Source organism: Microcebus murinus, chromosome 2 (assembly GCF_040939455.1).
Source record: "Microcebus murinus isolate Inina chromosome 2, M.murinus_Inina_mat1.0, whole genome shotgun sequence".
Classification (NCBI taxonomy): Eukaryota; Metazoa; Chordata; class Mammalia; order Primates; family Cheirogaleidae; genus Microcebus; species Microcebus murinus.
In genome coordinates, this window is record NC_134105.1 from 9,802,020 (window position 1) to 9,819,657 (window position 17,638).

A 17,638-nucleotide genomic window follows, 5' to 3' on the forward strand; every position below is an offset into this window, starting at 1 on the left:
GGTTGGCTTTTTCAGGATATTGATATTAAGAAAGTAAATGGAGTTCCTCAATATGCATTCTTGCAATACTGTGATATTGCCAGTGTTTGTAAAGCTATTAAGAAGATGGATGGAGAATACCTCGGAAATAATCGCCTCAAGGTAAATGGATTTGCATAAATTATTGTGCTGTTGTGATTTGCGTTGATTTTTAAGATTTGGCATTTTGGGTGCATATGTCTGATTAAGATTGCAGTAAGTGTATCAACCATAAAGGTGATACACTTCTTTGTATCCCCATCCAATTATACTATAATCTGAATTAGTACTTGATTAGCTAAACAGAATTGCTTTTTTGTAAATTTCTATTTGATTTTAACCAGATGGTTCCCACTTGAGATGTTGATTTGCTAATATTCCTACAGAAGAAAACTAGTTTTCTGAGAATTCTATAGTTGAATAGTAATTGTGAACTTTACTAATAGAAATTTTGCCTTTTATATTCAGCTGGGTTTTGGAAAGAGCATGCCTACAAACTGCGTATGGTTAGATGGGCTTTCTTCAAATGTGTCGGATCAGTATTTAACACGACATTTCTGCAGATACGGGCCTGTGGTAAAGGTAGGTGGGAGGTTTTGGTGTGTGTTTCAGCTTTACTTCTGACTCCTTTTTCTTGGTATTCCACCTTTTCAGTCCCAGTTTCTTTAGTAACTTGCACATTAAAATTGTCTTTGCTGAAATTTGGTCTATAAGGGCATTTTCATTTATTACCTTAAGATATGAGTATTTTGAAAAATCGTTTTGAACCATCTGGGATGATTGATTTTTAAATTATATTCATAGTACACTTAAATAGAATGAAATAGAATGTTTCTTAGGGACTTTTATAATTATATCTCACATTACAATTAGACTAGTTATATAATTATTTACATTTATACTAAATATGTAATTAGGTTTTTTTTTTTTAAGATGGTGACTTTGAAGGGACGGTCACACAATAGAATCTGCATCTAACTGATGTTTATTATATGACACACCCACAAACAACAGGAAAAGGGTCTTTGGACCCAATTCTATTGTGTGAATGTAAAACTTTAACTCCTTAAAAGCATGTTTACTCTGCGATGGGTGTATTGCATGACTTGGACATTTCTTTAACTGTAGCTTTTGTTGTTTGGAGAAATAACATTTTTTTTTTTTCTCAATACAATAATGTCTTTACTCAGCCTCTAATGTTTTAAATTCAGTAACTTCATTTTCTTAAATTGTGTGACTGTCACTTTGCATCCTTTTAATAGTTTTTTTTTTTTCAATTTTGTATAAATTTTTTTTTTAATTATTTTTTTTATTTTGGCATATTATGGGGGTACAGATTTTAAGGTTTCAATAAATGCCCATTTCCCCCCCTCCCCCCAAAGAAATAACATTTTAAAAATAAAAAATCCAGCTTTAGGACAGTAGTGCTACTTACAATCAAAGTTTACTGACATTCTTTATAGATTCAGTAGTCTTTAAATTTCTTTTCTCCTTTTCAAGATTTTTTTTTAAAGCCAAAACAACAACAACAAAAAAATGCTTTTACTTAAATACAGTAGTCAGTCAACATGGAAAACAAAGTTCAGAAAAATAAAATAAAGGTATAATATAGCACCGGCTATAATTTCCATGATTCTAAACAGTCCCTGCATATTTATTGTGTGTTCACTACCACGTGCATCATCAGAAAAGGCTTGAAATTTTTTCTAGGATAAAGTATATAAAATTATATTTTTTCTTGGCAGCGTCCTTGTGACTTAGGATTTTGTTGGGACTGACACTAAGTCCAGTGGATGAGGGTCTTATTTGGTTTTTGTTTTGTCTTTTACAGGTGGTTTTTGACCGCTTAAAAGGCATGGCCCTGGTTCTCTACAATGAAATTGAATATGCACAAGCAGCTGTAAAAGAGACTAAGGGGAGGAAAATCGGTGGGAATAAAATTAAGGTGTGCAGAATGATTTTAAACCGAAGTAAAACAAAATCGCACTCAAATCTCACCCTCTCAGTAATCGGCATTTTTAGGTTGCCAGCAAGGACAGTGGCTCACAGAACATGTAGTATATGGATGTAGTGTATTAGGGGAATATTACGATTTTTGTGCTCAGCTACTTATAGGCAGGGGGTCTTTTTAAAAAACCATTAGCCACAGATCCTTCCCTAAAAATTCCATCATTCAAAGAAGTATGCCTCTCAATGCTCTTGGTACCTGATGAGCATGTGGACATTCTCAGTACAGGCCTACCCACTGTTACCTGTGGGTCATCTGCACACACAAGGGCTGAAAGTATCAGTCCAGCTTTCTAAAAGATCCTGTCTTCCTCTTCTAAAGAGTGGGTAACCACTGAAAGCATGATTTTTTTTGGTCTGGTGTATGTGTGGTATTCGTGGTAGTTTGAAGAAATTTATACACTTAATACCTATGATGGTTAGATTGAAACAAGTACTTTCAAAATGAAATAAGATTATTATTATTATTATTTTAGTTGGCTAATTAACTTCCTTCTATTTTTAGTAGAGACGGGGTCTTGCTCTTGTTCAGGCTGGTCTTGAACTCCTGACCTTGAGCAATCCTCCCGCCTTGGCCTATCAGAGTGCTAGGATTACAGGTGTGAGCCACTGTTCCCGGCCCTAAATAAGATATTGATTGATGGGTTTCATGTTTTAATGACTTTTAGGTCCAGCTGTGAGTGAAGTTTTAATGTTCTTCCATATTTTGTTTTATGTTCTAACTGTAGCTCCAGCAAATTTATTATGCTTATCAGAGATTGCTGGACTTAGTTGATCTGGTTTTTGGTTTTTTTTTTTTTTTGGCTTGACCATAGCCCACTGTAACCTCAAATTCCTGGGCTCAAGTGATCCTTCTGCCTCAGCCTTCTGAGTAGCTGGGACTACAGGAATTCCACTACCATGCTCAGCGAACTTTTTTATTTTTTTGTAGACAATGGGGGTCTTGCTATGTTGTCCTGACTGGTTTTGAATCCTCCCATCCTAGCCTCCCAAAAGCTTTGGGATTACAGGCATGAGCCACCATGCCTGACTTCATTTGATGGATTTAGATATATATATATATATATATTTAGAGACAGAGTCTCACTCTGTTGCCCGGGCTAGAGTGCTGTGGCATTAGCCTTGCTCACAGCAACCTCAAACTCCTGGGCTCACGCGATCCTTCTGCCTCAGCCTCCCAAGTGGCTGGGACTACAGGCATGCGCCACCATGCCCAGCTAATTTTTTCTATATATTTTTATTGGCCAATTAATTTGTTTCTATTTTTAGTAGAGACGAGGTCTTGCTCTTGCTCAGGCTGGTTTCGAACTCCTGACTTCGAGCTATCCGTCTGCCTCGGCCTCCCAAAGTGCTAGGATTACAGGCCGTGAGCCACCGTGCTCGGCCTCATTTGATTTTTAATTGCCATTTTAGTTTTCCATCTTGCTTTTTCACTCCTTCAGGGTTGTGTCTGACACTTTAATTACATTTGTTTATCAGGATTTGTGTATTAATAGAATTTGGAAAATTTCAGGTTAACACACTATAGTTTCGTTATGAGGACTATTTCACTTTAGATAGATTGTTCGTTCTTGAAATTTGTCCAGAAGGGCTATGTTGTGAAGGATTTTCAAATTTGATAACATTTTCCGTCTTTAAAATCTGAAACTTGCAACAAACACCTGCTGTCCTTTTTTTTCTTAAGGTGGATTTTGCAAATCGTGAAAGCCAGCTGGCATTTTATCACTGCATGGAGAAATCTGGTCAAGATATCAGAGACTTTTATGAAATGTTGATCGAAAGAAGGTATGTATTTTAACCCTGTCAGTGTAGCTGGAGTTTGAATACATCAGCTTGCAGATGGGATGAAGTTTTATTTTTTAGCCCTTACTCCAACTCCCATCCCTTAAAAAACTTGCCACCTTATATGGAGACACAGGTTTATTTTTATGAAGCCAGTTTTTAGATTTCTTACTGAAGCTCCTATAATTTGTAAGAGTTACTGTTTTGCCAGAGTATAATTTCAGATACCATTAATTATAAATATAAATCATTCTGCCTTACAGTTTAAATCAAATTTGATAACATTTGTTAGAGTACATTATATAAACTGTTAAATGTGTTAGTAATGACAACATCCAGGATATCACCACATGTGTCCTCAGACATTTAACTAAAAAATAAAAACTTCCAAAAGAACATCAAGAGCTTTTTTTTTTTTTTTTTTGGGACAGAGTCTCACTTTGTTGTCCAGGCTAGAGTGAGTGCCATGGCGTCAGCCTAGCTCACAGCAACCTCAAACTCCTGGGCTCAAGCGATCCTCCTGCCTCAGCCTCCCGAGTAGCTGGGACTACAGGCATGTGCCACCATGCCCGGCTAATTTTTTATATATATATCAGTTGGCCAATTAATTTCTTTTTTTTTTTTTTTTTTTGAGACAGAGTCTCGCTTTGTTGCCCAGGCTAGAGTGAGTGCCGTGGCGTCAGCCTAGCTCACAGCAACCTCAAACTCCTGGGCTCGAGTGATCCTTCTGCCTCAGCCTCCCGGGTAGCTGGGACTACAGGCATGCGCCACCATGCCCGGCTAATTTTTTATATATATATCAGTTGGCCAATTAATTTCTTTCTATTTATAGTAGAGACGGGGTCTCGCTCTTGCTCAGGCTGGTTTTGAACTCCTGACCTTGAGCAATCCGCCCGCCTCGGCCTCCCAAGAGCTAGGATTACAGGCGTGAGCCACAGCGCCTGGCCAAGAGCTTTATTTTTAATTTGAATCTCTTAAATACATCGTGAATCAATAAGCCAAAGTATATATAAGTTGGTGACTTAGACAATGTGAAAGGCAAAACTGATTTCCTCTTGTTAATATTTTCAGTCACTATAATGTAGCATTTGACATTTTTTCTGCCAAATAGACCAAATATATTAAAACATTTTAACATAATGTCATCAGTTTTCTGAATAGCTGATTACATATGAAAATGGAAGCGATTGTCCCTGTGATCAAGTTGTTTGTCCAGACACGCCTCTATGATTAAGTCTCCTAGAATGTTACTGTAGGTCTCCACCCCTGTACAGTGCCCATGTGTTAGACAGAAGGCTTTTGAATGCCTTTACACACTTCAGTTCTAGTATGCAAAGAGCTCTCTGATCAGGATGAGCCGAGGCCGGATTGTGCTGCCGGGATCCTGTTAAACACATTCCCTTCCTACTGCCTGTCCTTACCAGTTCATTTTTGCTTAAATCATAGAGAGTGTATGTCACTTCGAGTCATTTTGTAGTGGAATCTTGTGCGGCAATCACTGAATACTTGGAGCTTTTTAAATGAACAATGTTCCCCACAGTCAGATTCCCAAAAGCTTTAACTTTAAAAGGTTTGGATGATTTCTCACTAGTATATCAGAATCCAAATCGTAAAAGATCACAGAGCATGTCTTGATAGGCTGTTGTATCTCAGTTGTGTGTATGTCAGTGTAAGAGCGAGACAAGAGCATGAAGCTGTGTATGCACATGCAAGAGAATGTATGTGTCTGTTGGGAGAGGAAAAGAATGTTCTGGGTCCTGGCTCCCCAAGTAGCAGTTTGAAGTCATTGTTAATACATTAAGTGCTGGCCTGGCAGGGTGGCTCACACCTGTAATCCTAGCACTCTGGGAGGCCGAGGCAGGGGCGGATGATTTGAGCTCAGGAGTTGAAGACCAGCCTGAGCAAGAGGGAGACCCTGTCTCTACCAAAAATAGAAAAAATTAGCTGGGCATGGTGGTGCATATCTGTAGTCCCAGCTACTTGGGAGGTGGAGGCAGAAGGATCCCTTGAGCCCAGGAGTTTGAGGTTGCTGTGAGCTTAGGCTGATGCTACGGCACTCTAGCTGGGGCAAGAGAGAGAGACTCTGTCTCAAAAAAAAAAAAAAAAACAACTAAAAAAACCCATACATTAAGTGCTTAGGGGAATTCTTATCCATAAGTGAATAAAAGTGTCGGCCGGGCGTGGTGGCTCACGCCTGTAATCCTAGCACTCCGGGAGGCCGAGGCGGGCGGATTGCTCGGGGTCAGGAGTTTGAAACTAGCCTGAGTAAGAGTGAGACCCCATCTATACTATTAATAGAAAGAAATTAATTGGCCAACTAATATATATAGAAAAAAATTAGCCGGGCATGGTGGTGCATGCCTGTAGTCCCAGCTACTCAGGAGGCTGAGGCAGGAGGATTGCTTGAGCCCAGGAGATTGAGGTTGCTGTGAGCTAGGCTGACGCCATGGCACTCACTGTAGCCTGGGCAACAAAGCAAGACTCTGTCTCAAAAAAAAAAAAAAAAAAAAAGTGTGTTAGAGGCCTAGTTGTGCTTAAGAGATAAAAAATCCATTAAAATCCTCTGTGTACATTAAATATTTTTTAAAAAGCAGTGTTTTGTGAGGGTTGGGTAATGTAGTGTGGGTGTTAATTTTTGTATATTACTCCTTAAAATTCATTCATTTTTGTGATGATCTGGCTGTGGCTTTGTTCTTTGGTTCTCTCCCATGGTAATGTGTCTGCTAATGTAGGTGGTTATCTCCTAATGTAGGAAGCAGGAGGGCCTTTGCTGGGACGCAGGTTTGCCTCGTTGGGTTTCAGGTGGCAGTGCCTGTGGAATGCGTTCCTGGCAGGAGAACTTGAGGATCTGTGCCCTTTCCATAGAGCAGGAAGAAGTTATCCCTCTGAATAGTTGCCACATGAATTAACAGAAATGCTTTAACTCTAGTGATAATTCAGCTTAGGAATGCAAACAATAACTCTGTTTTCACAAGGCTTTGGAATTTACAAAGTAGTATTTCATTTGATCCCTCAAATACTTTGTCAGGTAGGGTACTGTGTCCTGTTATGGAGGCAACTGAAGATCAGATGACTTTTGCTGAAAAAGTTACAGGCTACTAAATGGTTGGGCTGGGAATAAACCCACGGTTCCTACCCACTAGTGCACTGAGCTTACACTTTACCAGAGTAATTCTCAAGATGAATTTACAGGGTCCCATTATGATTTAGGTAACTTTCTCATCTACTTATGGTAGTTTGGATATTGTGCAGTGATGTGAACGGCATCCTCTCCCTAACCTGACTCTTTGTAGTTCCTCCGTGTCTCTTTGTACCCACCCCTGCCAGGGCCCTTCTGGCCCAAGTGCTCAGTTATGTTGGCCCCTGCTTAAGTTGTTGAGTTCCTTGTGGGCAGGACTGCTCATTTCTTTTTGTAGTCATGAGGCCCCCCAAAATTCATACTCATTTGTTTTTGTTTTGTGAGACAGGGTCTCACTCTGTCACTCTGGCTAGAGTGCAGTGGTGAGATCATAGCTCCCTGCAGCCTCAGACCCTTGGGTTCAAGAAGTTATCCTCTTGGGTTAGCCTCTCGAGTAGCTGGGACTACAGGTGTGCATCACCCATGCCTGGCTAATTTTTTTTTTCTGGCTAATTTTTCTATTTTTTGTAGAGGTAGGTTCTCACTATGTTGCTCAGGCTGGTCTCAAACTCCTGGCCTCAAGCAGTTCTCCCACTTTGTCGTGGGAGGATTATAGGTGTGAGCCCCCATACCCAGCAGCCAAAATTAGTATTTATTAAACTGATCAGTTCTTTAGCACAAATATTTACACAAATATCTATGACTTCTACAACTTTTTTCCATACTTTTGGATATAGTTTTACTTTCCTTATTTTAAAAAATATCTTGATACTTTGTTTTCAAAATATGACTCAAGCCCACTATTGATGTGGGCAGTAAACTAGAGATGTGCTCATTCTAGGTGTCTTACTTGCTGTATGATATTAGAAGGCATGTCATGTGTCTGCCTTCATATGGGAAAATGGTACTTCCTTGAAGTATGGATTTATGGTGGTAATGAGTTAAATTAGCTTAATTCCATGCCTAGTAACTTTATTTACAAGATGGCTGGTCACTATTTAGGCAAAGAATGTAATTCCCATGGAGCTGTAGAAAGATTATCTTGAATTCAGTTAAACCAAATTATCATAGATATAAAATACTGACTTTGAACTGAGAAAGTTCAGCATAAATACATGTAACAATAATGTTATTGATGCTTCCAGTGTTTGAATGGCCAGTCTAGATGCTTCATTTGCTGTTCAAAAGGGTTAGAACATCACTAGTAGCAGCTTTGATGTATTTTTCTAAAGTTCATTCAACAAATATTTGAATGCCTATATAAGACTGTTGTAAGAGCTAGAGAAATTGTGTCTAAGAAGACAAAGCCTGTGCCTTTAAGCGGCTTGAGTTTAGTAGCTCAATAAAACCCAACAATAATAGAAAACTTGTCCAGAATGAATAAGCCACACATACCTGAGAGAATAAAAATTCCTGTGAATGAACAAGTGAAGGAGTAAATTGGCTTCTAATACAGGTGTATTTAAATTTTTATAACGTGTTCTTGTGTATAAATTTAGTCATGTTTTAAGTGTACCAGACAGGTCCTTGTGAGAGAAAAACTTGTGGAGAGTTCCTTTGCAATGGAGGAGTCCTCTCATGGTGCTTGCAGTCCCTCTGATGTGCAAGTTCGCAGTGAGGGGAAGGGACAGCATTTACTGAGGGCCAAATGCGTGCCTAGGTTTATGCTAGGAAGGTTTTTACAGATGTTATCTTAACCTTCTTAAGAGCCTTAAGAGGAAAAGGTACCATCAATTTATGAGTGAAGGGACTGAGGTCAGAGAGCTTAACCAGACCCCAAAATATATTGAATTGTGAACTGAGATAAGTGTTAACAGTATCATATGGCTTGCAAAGGTGGTAAGATTTTAATTCAAATTTTTGTCTGTTTTTCTAAACAGTGCATTTATTTCCTAATTTGTGGTAAGAATATTTTTTAGTAGAAAAGTAATGATGAAAGATTTAGAAACGTGGGGGTGTGATGCTGCTCAGTAACTAGTGATGTCTGCTTTATCACTACACCAGAGTCACCAAAGGAATGAAAAAAGACTGAGCCACCACTGCCAATAGAAACATAATGCAAGTTACATAGGTGATTTAAAATTTTCTAGTAGCCACAGTAAAAAGGAAAAGGTGAAATTAATTTTATTTAACTTAATATATCTAAAATATTATTTCAGCATATAGTCAATCTAAATAAATTATTATTATTTTTAACTAAGTCTACAAAATCCGGTGTGTATTTTACACTCACACCTCAATTTGGACTAGCCAGATTTCAGATTTCAGGCACTCAGTAGCCACATGTGGCTAGTGGCTACTATATAGGACAGTTGCTGCAATTTAATCTGTTAACAAATGATGAAATAATGTCAGAAATGTTTAGAAACAGGACTTTCTAATTTCACATACATGATATAATGCATAAGTGATGAGGAAACAAAAGAACTACTAAGGTCTTTTATTTTTTGGCAGAGAGGAACGAAGAGGATCCTACGACTATAACCAGGATCGTACATACTATGAGAATGTTCGGACTCCGGGCACGTATCCTGAGGATTCCAGGCGCGACTATCCAGCTCGAGGACGAGAATTTTATTCAGAATGGGAAACTTACCAAGGAGACTACTATGAATCACGCTATTACGATGATCCTCGGGAATACAGGGATTACAGGAATGATCCTTATGAACAAGATATTCGGGAATATAGTTACAGGCAAAGGGAGCGAGAAAGAGAACGCGAAAGGTTTGAGTCTGACCGGGACCGAGACCATGAGAGGAGGCCAATTGAACGAAGTCAGAGTCCGGTGCACCTGCGCCGTCCGCAGAGTCCCGGCGCGTCTCCCTCCCATTCAGAGAGGCTGCCCAGTGATTCCGAGAGGAGGCTTTACAGCCGGTCTTCAGACCGGAGTGGCAGCTGCAGCTCACTCTCTCCTCCCAGGTATGATAAACTTGACAAATCTCGTCTGGAGCGCTATACCAAAAATGAAAAGACAGAAAAAGAACGAACTTTTGATCCTGAGAGAGTGGAGAGAGAGAGACGCTTAATACGGAAGGAAAAAGTGGAAAAGGACAAAACTGAAAAGCAGAAACGAAAAGGAAAAATTCACTCCCCTAGTTCTCAGTCTTCAGAAACAGATCAAGAAAACGAAAGAGAACAGAGCCCCGAAAAGCCAAGGAGTTCTAATAAACTGAGCAGAGAGAAAGCTGACAAAGAAGGAATAGCAAAAAACCGCCTGGAACTCATGCCTTGTGTGGTTTTGACTCGAGTGAAAGAAAAAGAGGGAAAGGTCATCGACCACGCTCCTGTGGAAAAGCTGAAAGCCAAGCTTGACAGCGATGCTGTCAAGTCTTCTGCCCTGGATCAGAAACTTCAGGCCTCTCAGACTGAGTCTGCAAAGTCTGACTCGTCTAAACTGGAATCTGTTAGAATGAAAGTGCCAAAGGAAAAGGTGCTTTCAAGCCACATTGAAGTAGTAGACAAGGACAGCAGGCTTAAAACCAGGAAGCACCTGAAACCCGAGCAGCCTGCCGATGGGGTGAGTGCTGTGGATCTGGAGAAGCTGGAAGCAAGGAAAAGGCGTTTTGCAGATTCCAATTTGAAAGCAGACAGGCAAAAACCAGAAGTCAAGAAAAGCAGTCCAGAGATGGAGGATGCTCGGGTGCTTTTAAAAAAACAGCCTGACATACCGTCTAGAGATGTCATCCTGCTGAGGGAAGGAGAGTCTGAAAGAAAGCCTGTGAGGAAAGAAATTCTTAAAAGAGAATCCAAAAAAATCAAACTGGACAGACTAAATGCTGTCCCCAGCCCCAAAGACTGTCAGGAGCTTACCAGTCTTCCTGTTGGTTCTGGCTCAAGGCCCAGCACAGACCTACACACAAGACTGGGAGAGCCAGTAGGTGAATCTGTGGAAAATCAAGAAATCCAGTCAAAAAAACTCATTCACTCAAAACCACAGCTCAAGCAGCTACAGTTATTAGATGATCAAGGATCAGAGAGAGAGGATGTTAGGAAAAACTATTGCAGTCTTCGTGATGAAACACCTGAACATAAATCAGGCCAAGAGAAATCACATTCAGTAAATACTGAAGAAAAAATTGGCATTGACATTGATCACACACAGAGTTACCGAAAACAAATGGAGCAGAGTCGTAGAAAACAGCAGATGGAGATGGAAATAGCCAAGTCTGAGAAGTTTGGCAGTCCTAAAAAGGATGTAGATGAATATGAAAGACGTAGCCTTGTTCACGAGGTAGGCAAACCCCCTCAAGATGTCACCGATGACTCGCCTCCCAGCAAAAAGAAAAGGATGGATCATGTTGATTTTGATATCTGCACCAAGAGAGAGAGGAATTACAGAAGTTCACGCCAGATCAGTGAAGATTCTGAAAGGACTGGTTGTTCCCCTAGTATCCGACACGGTTCCTTCCATGAAGATGATGATCCCATAGGCTCCCCTAGGCTAATGTCAGTAAAAGGGTCTCCTAAAGTAGATGAAAAAGGTCTCCCCTATTCTAACATAACAGTCAGGGAAGAGTCTTTAAAATTTAATCCTTATGATTCCAGTAGGAGAGAACAGATGGCAGACATTGCCAAAATAAAGCTGTCTGTCTTGAATTCTGAAGATGAACTGAATCGTTGGGACTCTCAAATGAAACAGGATGCCAGCAGATTTGACGTGAGTTTCCCAAACAGCATAATTAAGAGAGACAGCCTTCGGAAAAGGTCTGTACGAGATCTGGAGCCTGGGGAGGTGCCTTCTGATTCTGATGAAGATGGTGAACACAAATCCCACTCACCAAGAGCCTCTGCTTTATTTGAAAGTTCCCGATTGTCTTTTTTATTGAGGGACAGAGAAGATAAACTACGTGAGCGAGATGAAAGACTCTCTAGTTCTTTAGAAAGGAACAAATTTTATTCATTTGCATTGGATAAGACAATCACACCAGACACTAAAGCTTTGCTTGAAAGAGCTAAATCCCTCTCTTCATCTCGAGAAGAAAATTGGTCTTTTCTTGACTGGGACTCCCGATTTGCTAATTTTCGGAACAACAAAGATAAAGAAAAGGTCGACTCTGCTCCAAGACCTATTCCTTCCTGGTACATGAAAAAGAAGAAAATCAGGACTGATTCTGAAGGGAAACTGGATGATAAAAAAGATGATCACAAGGAAGAAGAGCAGGAGAGGCAAGAGTTATTTGCTTCTCGTTTCTTGCACAGCTCAATCTTTGAGCAGGATTCCAAGCGACTACAGCATTTAGAGAGAAAAGATGAAGACTCGGACTTCATTTCTGGTAGATTATATGGTAGGCAGACATCTGACGGAGCAAACAGCACAGCTGAGTTAATTCAAGAGCCAGTAGTTCTATTCCATAGCAGATTTATGGAACTCACACGAATGCAACAGAAAGAAAAGGAAAAGGACCAAAAACCCAAAGAGGTTGAGAAACAGGAAGATATAGAGAATCATCCTAAGACCCCGGAATCTGCTTCTGAGAATAAAGAGTCAGAACTGAAAACGCCACCTTCAGTTGGGCCTCCTAGTGTCACAGCTGTAACTCCAGACTCAGCGTCATCCGCACTGGAGAAGACAACTAGTGACAAAACAGCAGAGGTGCCTCCAGTAACAGAAGAGAGGACCGTGGAGCTGGCTGCCGTCTCGGAAGAAGCAAAGCCGGCAACTGAACTGGCTGCTGCCCCCGCGGAACAGCCCGAGCAAGTAGACCTGCCCCCAGGAGTGGACACCAGTAAAGATGCTGCCACGGCCCCTTCAGCTGTTGAAGAAGGTTCATCAGGTAACCAGCTGCCTTATCTAGATGCCAAGCCTCCAACTCCTGGGGCCTCGTTTTCCCAGGCAGAGAGCAGTGTAGACCCAGAACCTGACAGCACCCAACCACCTTCTAAACCAACTCAAAAGCCTGAGGAAGCCAATGAGCCACAAGCTGAAAAGCTGGACCCAGCTGCTGACGCAGAGCCTACTGCACATCAGAAAGCTGACATTGCCCCTGAGGTTCAGCCTCAAGCTTCTGAACAGCTAGAAGTCGATCCTCCAGTTACTACAAAAGATAAAAAGCCCAACAAAAGTAAGCGTTCCAAGACCCCAGTTCAAGCAGCTGCAGCAAGTGTCGTGGAGAAGCCCGTCACAAGGAAGAGTGAGAGGATAGACCGGGAGAAGCTAAAGAGGTCCAATTCTCCTCGGGGAGAAGCACAGAAGCTTTTAGAGTTGAAGATGGAGGCAGAGAAGATTACGAGGACTGCTTCTAAAAACTCAGCCGTGGACCCTGAACACCCCGAACCGAGTTTGCCTCTCAGCCGAACCAGGCGCCGGAACGTAAGGAGTGTTTATGCGACCATGGCCGACCACGAGAGACGCTCTCCAGTCAAAGAGCCTGTGGAGCAACTGAGAGTGACCCGAAAGAGGTTGGAGCGAGAGCTTCAGGAGGCTGCGGCAGCTCCCACCACCCCTCGGAGGGGAAGGCCTCCGAAAACACGGCGTCGCGCTGATGAAGAGGATGAGAACGAGGGCAAAGAGGCCACAGAAACAGTCAAGCCAGCCGAGGGGTGGCGATCCCCCCGATCTCAAAAGAACACAGCCACTGGTGGTCCCCAGGGGAAAAAGGGGAAAAATGAACCAAAGGTTGATGCTGCACGTCCTGAGGCCACCACTGAGACGGGCCCCCAAGTTGGTGGGAGAGAGAGTCACACGGCAGCTAAGGCTGGGGAGGAGGCGGCAGGGAGCCAGCAGAAACGAGACAGCAAAGAAGCTGGCACAGACAAGCATCCCCCTGTGACCGCCCCTGCTGCAGTAGTGGAGAAAAAGCCAGCCCCCGAGAAACCCTCCAAGTCAAAGAGAGGAAGATCTCGAAACTCGAGATCAGCAGTGGACAAATCTGCAAGTCTGGAGAATGTGGGTACTGCTGTCAGCCTCAGGGAGGCTGCCGGGGCAGCGGGACAGGCAGGGGAGAAGGAAGCCGTGGTTGTGGCAGTCTCCCCCGAGAAAAGCGAGTGTCCCCAAAAGGAAGGTGGCTCATCATCCCAGTTGAAAAGTGATCCAGTTGATCCAGACAAGGAAGCACAGAAGGAAGATGCGCCTGCCTCTCAGCTGTCCCCAGAAGCCACCCGGTTATCCAAGCAGATGGAGCTGGAGCAGGCTGTGGAGAACATCGAGAAGCTCACGGAAACCTCCGCCAATGCAGCCTACAAGGCGGCCGCTGCAGATGGAGCAGAGGGCCTTGCCACCGAGGACAGGGACAAGCCTGCACACCAAGCAAGTGAAACAGAGCTGGCTGCAGCCATTGGCTCCATCATCAATGACATTTCTGGAGGGGAGCCAGAAAACTTCCCAGCCCCTGCACCTTTTCCGGCAGAGTCTCAGACAGACACGCAGCCCCACGCACGAGTGCTGCGGCCTCCCGAGGGAGGAATGGAACCCGAGACCGGCAAGGCCGTGTCTGGCCTCTTGGAAACGGAGGCTGCTACAGAATCTTCTGGGCCACCAGTCAGTGCCCCTGTTCCCTCATCAGGCCCAGCAGATGCCAAGGAAGCCAGAGGGAATAGCAGTGAAACCCCTCAGTCAGTGCAGGAAGCCAAAGGGTCCAAAGAAGCAGACGTTGCTCTTGTTCGGAAAGACAAAGGGCGCCAGAAGACAACGCGGTCACGCCGCAAACGCAACACGAACAAGAAAGCGGCGCCCCCTGTGGAGACCCATGTCTCAGAATCTGACCAGGCTCAAAGCAAGAGTCCTGCTGCAAGTGAGGGGACCATGGTGCAACCCCCAGAACCTCCACAGGAAGAAAAGCAGAGTGAAAAACCGCGTTCCCCTTCGCCGCCGTCTTGTGCTCCTGATCCAGGCAAGGCTCTATGTACAGACGATGTGTCCCAGGAAAGCAGTGTTGAAGAAAAGACTCCAACCAAAGTGTGTGTGCTCCCGGACCTGCCCCCTCCCTCGCAGCCAGCTCCGGTAGATGGTGACTCTCAAGCCAGGTTCAAGGTGCACTCAGTCATCGAGAGTGATCCAGTGACCCCGCCCAGCGACCCCAGCTTGCCCACACCCATGCTTCCTTCTGTAACTGCAGCAAAGCTCCCGCCCCCTGTCACCTCTGGTGGCATCCCACACCAGACCCCCCCTACTAAGGTGACAGAGTGGATCACAAGGCAGGAGGAGCCCCGGGCTCGGTCTACCCCTTCTCCAGCTCTTCCCCCAGACACAAAGGCCTCTGACGTAGACACCAGCTCTAGCACACTCAGGAAGATTCTCATGGATCCCAAGTATGTGTCTGCACCAGGTGTCACTTCCACCAGTGTCACCACGGCCATTGCAGAGCCTGTCAGTGCTGCCCCTTGCCTGCATGAGGCACCCCCCCCTCCAGTTGAATCTAAAAAGCCTCTTTTAGAGGAAAAAACAGCTCCAGTTACAAATGCCTCTGACATACAAGCCCCAGAGGTTCCAGCAGCTACTGACAAAGAAAAGGTGGCTCCAGTCATTGCTCCCAAAATTACTTCTGTGATTAGTCGAATGCCTGTCAGCATTGATTTGGAGAACTCGCAGAAGATAACCCTGGCAAAACCAGCTCCTCAGACCCTGACCGGCCTGGTGAGCGCCCTGACTGGCCTGGTGAACGTCTCCCTGGTCCCAGTCAATGCCCTGAAGGGCCCCGTGAAGGGCTCAGTGGCCACGCTGAAAGGCTTGGTGAGCACCCCTGCTGGGCCCGTGAACGTCCTGAAGGGGCCCGTGAATGTGCTCACGGGGCCGGTGAACGTTCTCACTACCCCAGTGAATGCCACGGTGGGCACGGTGAACGCAGCCACAGGGGTGGTGAATGCTGCCACTGGCACAGTCAATGCTGCAGCAGGCACAGTGAATGCCACTGCAAGTGCAGTGACAGTCACAGCAGGTGCAGTTGCCACATCTGGTGGTGTGACTGCCACAACAGGTGCAGTGACTATGGGAGGCCCAGTGATCGCGCCATCGGCAAAGTGCAAACAGAGATCGAGCACCAACGAGAACAGCCGGTTCCATCCAGGCTCTATGTCTGTGATTGACGATCGGCCGGCAGATGCCGGCTCTGGCACGGGGCTGCGCGTGAACACTTCAGAGGGCGTTGTGCTCCTGAGCTACTCTGGGCAGAAGACCGAAGGCCCACAGAGGATCAGCGCGAAGATCAGCCAGATCCCCCCAGCCAGCGCGATGGACATTGAATTTCAGCAGTCAGTGTCCAAGTCCCAGGTCAAACCCGATTCTGTCACGCCATCACAGCCTCCACCCAAAGGCCCCCAGGCCCCTGCAGGCTATGCAAACGTGGCCACCCATTCCACACTGGTACTGACTGCCCAGACGTATAACGCGTCCCCCGTGATTTCTTCTGTGAAGGCCGACCGCCCGTCCTTGGAGAAGCCTGAGCCCATTCACCTCTCGGTGTCCACACCTGTCACTCAGGGTGGCACCGTGAAGGTTCTCACCCAGGGCATCAACACACCCCCAGTGTTGGTTCACAACCAGCTGGTCCTCACCCCAAGCATAGTGACCACGAATAAAAAGCTCGCTGACCCTGTCACCCTCAAAATTGAGACCAAGGTCCTCCAGCCGGCTAACCTGGGGTCCACTCTCACACCCCACCACCCTCCTGCTCTGCCCAGCAAACTGCCTGCAGACGTGAACCATGTCGCCTCCGGGCCCAGCACCCCGACAGAGCGAACCGTCTCCCACTTGGCAGCCACAAAGCCAGACGCACATGCTCCTCGGCCCAGCGGCCCCGCACCGGCCCCATTCCCGAGGGCGAGCCACCCCAGCAGCACCACGTCGACGGCATTGTCAACCAACGCCACAGTCATGCTGGCTGCAGGCATCCCAGTGCCTCAGTTCATTTCCAGCATACACCCAGAGCAGTCTGTCATCATGCCACCACATAGTATCACCCAGACTGTGTCTCTGAGCCACTTGTCCCAGGGCGAAGTGAGAATGAACACACCCACGCTGCCCAGCATCACCTACAGCATCCGGCCAGAGACGCTTCACTCTCCTCGGGCCCCCTTGCAGCCCCAGCAGATAGAGGTCAGGGCGCCGCAGCGGGCTGGCACCCCCCAGCCAGCCACAGCGGGGGTGCCTGCGCTGGCCTCCCAGCACCCTCCTGAGGAGGAAGTGCATTACCACCTCCCTGTTGCCCGAGCCGCAGCCCCTGTGCAGTCGGAGGTGCTGGTCATGCAGTCTGAGTACCGGCTGCACCCGTACACCGTGCCCCGGGACGTGCGGATCATGGTGCATCCGCATGTGACGGCTGTCAGCGAGCAGCCCCGGACAGCAGATGGGGTGGTGAAGGTGCCGCCGGCCAGCAAGGCCCCTCCGCAGCCAGGGAAAGAAGCCACGAAGACATCAGATGCCAAAGCTGCCCCTGCCCCTCACAGTGAGGCCCGTATCCTCACAGTTACCCCCAGCAACCAGCTCCAGGGGCTGCCTCTGACCCCCCCTGTGGTGGTGACCCATGGGGTGCAGATCGTGCACTCCAGTGGGGAGCTGTTCCAAGAGTACAGGTACGGCGACATCCGCACCTACCATGCCCCGGCTCAGCTGACGCACACTCAGTTTCCGGCCGCTTCCTCCATCGGCCTGCCCGCCCGGACCAAGACTCCTGCGCAGGTGAGAGCGCTGGGGTCTCCCCTGTCCGTCGACACACGCCGGGGCCTTGGCGGGCTTTTAAGCAAAGACCAGCCTTTCAGTCAGAGAAAGGGGTTGAA

General features: G+C 45.5%; 1 protein-coding gene across 4 annotated transcripts in view; it reads left to right on the forward strand.

Moving 5' to 3' along the window:
- SPEN (spen family transcriptional repressor) overlaps positions 1–17,638 on the forward strand; it is an 87,275-nt gene that overhangs the window by 66,319 nt on the left and 3,318 nt on the right. For 3 of the 4 annotated variants that reach the window (XM_012763054.3, XM_075994359.1, XM_012763056.3), the window contains 5 exons: positions 16–141; positions 487–600; positions 1,850–1,963; positions 3,710–3,810; positions 9,380–17,540. In XM_012763054.3, the coding sequence (XP_012618508.2) occupies positions 16–141; positions 487–600; positions 1,850–1,963; positions 3,710–3,810; positions 9,380–17,540 (8,616 nt within the window). The remainder of the gene's footprint in view (positions 1–15; positions 142–486; positions 601–1,849; positions 1,964–3,709; positions 3,811–9,379; positions 17,541–17,638) is intronic. The other variant, XM_075994357.1, reaches the window with a different exon arrangement.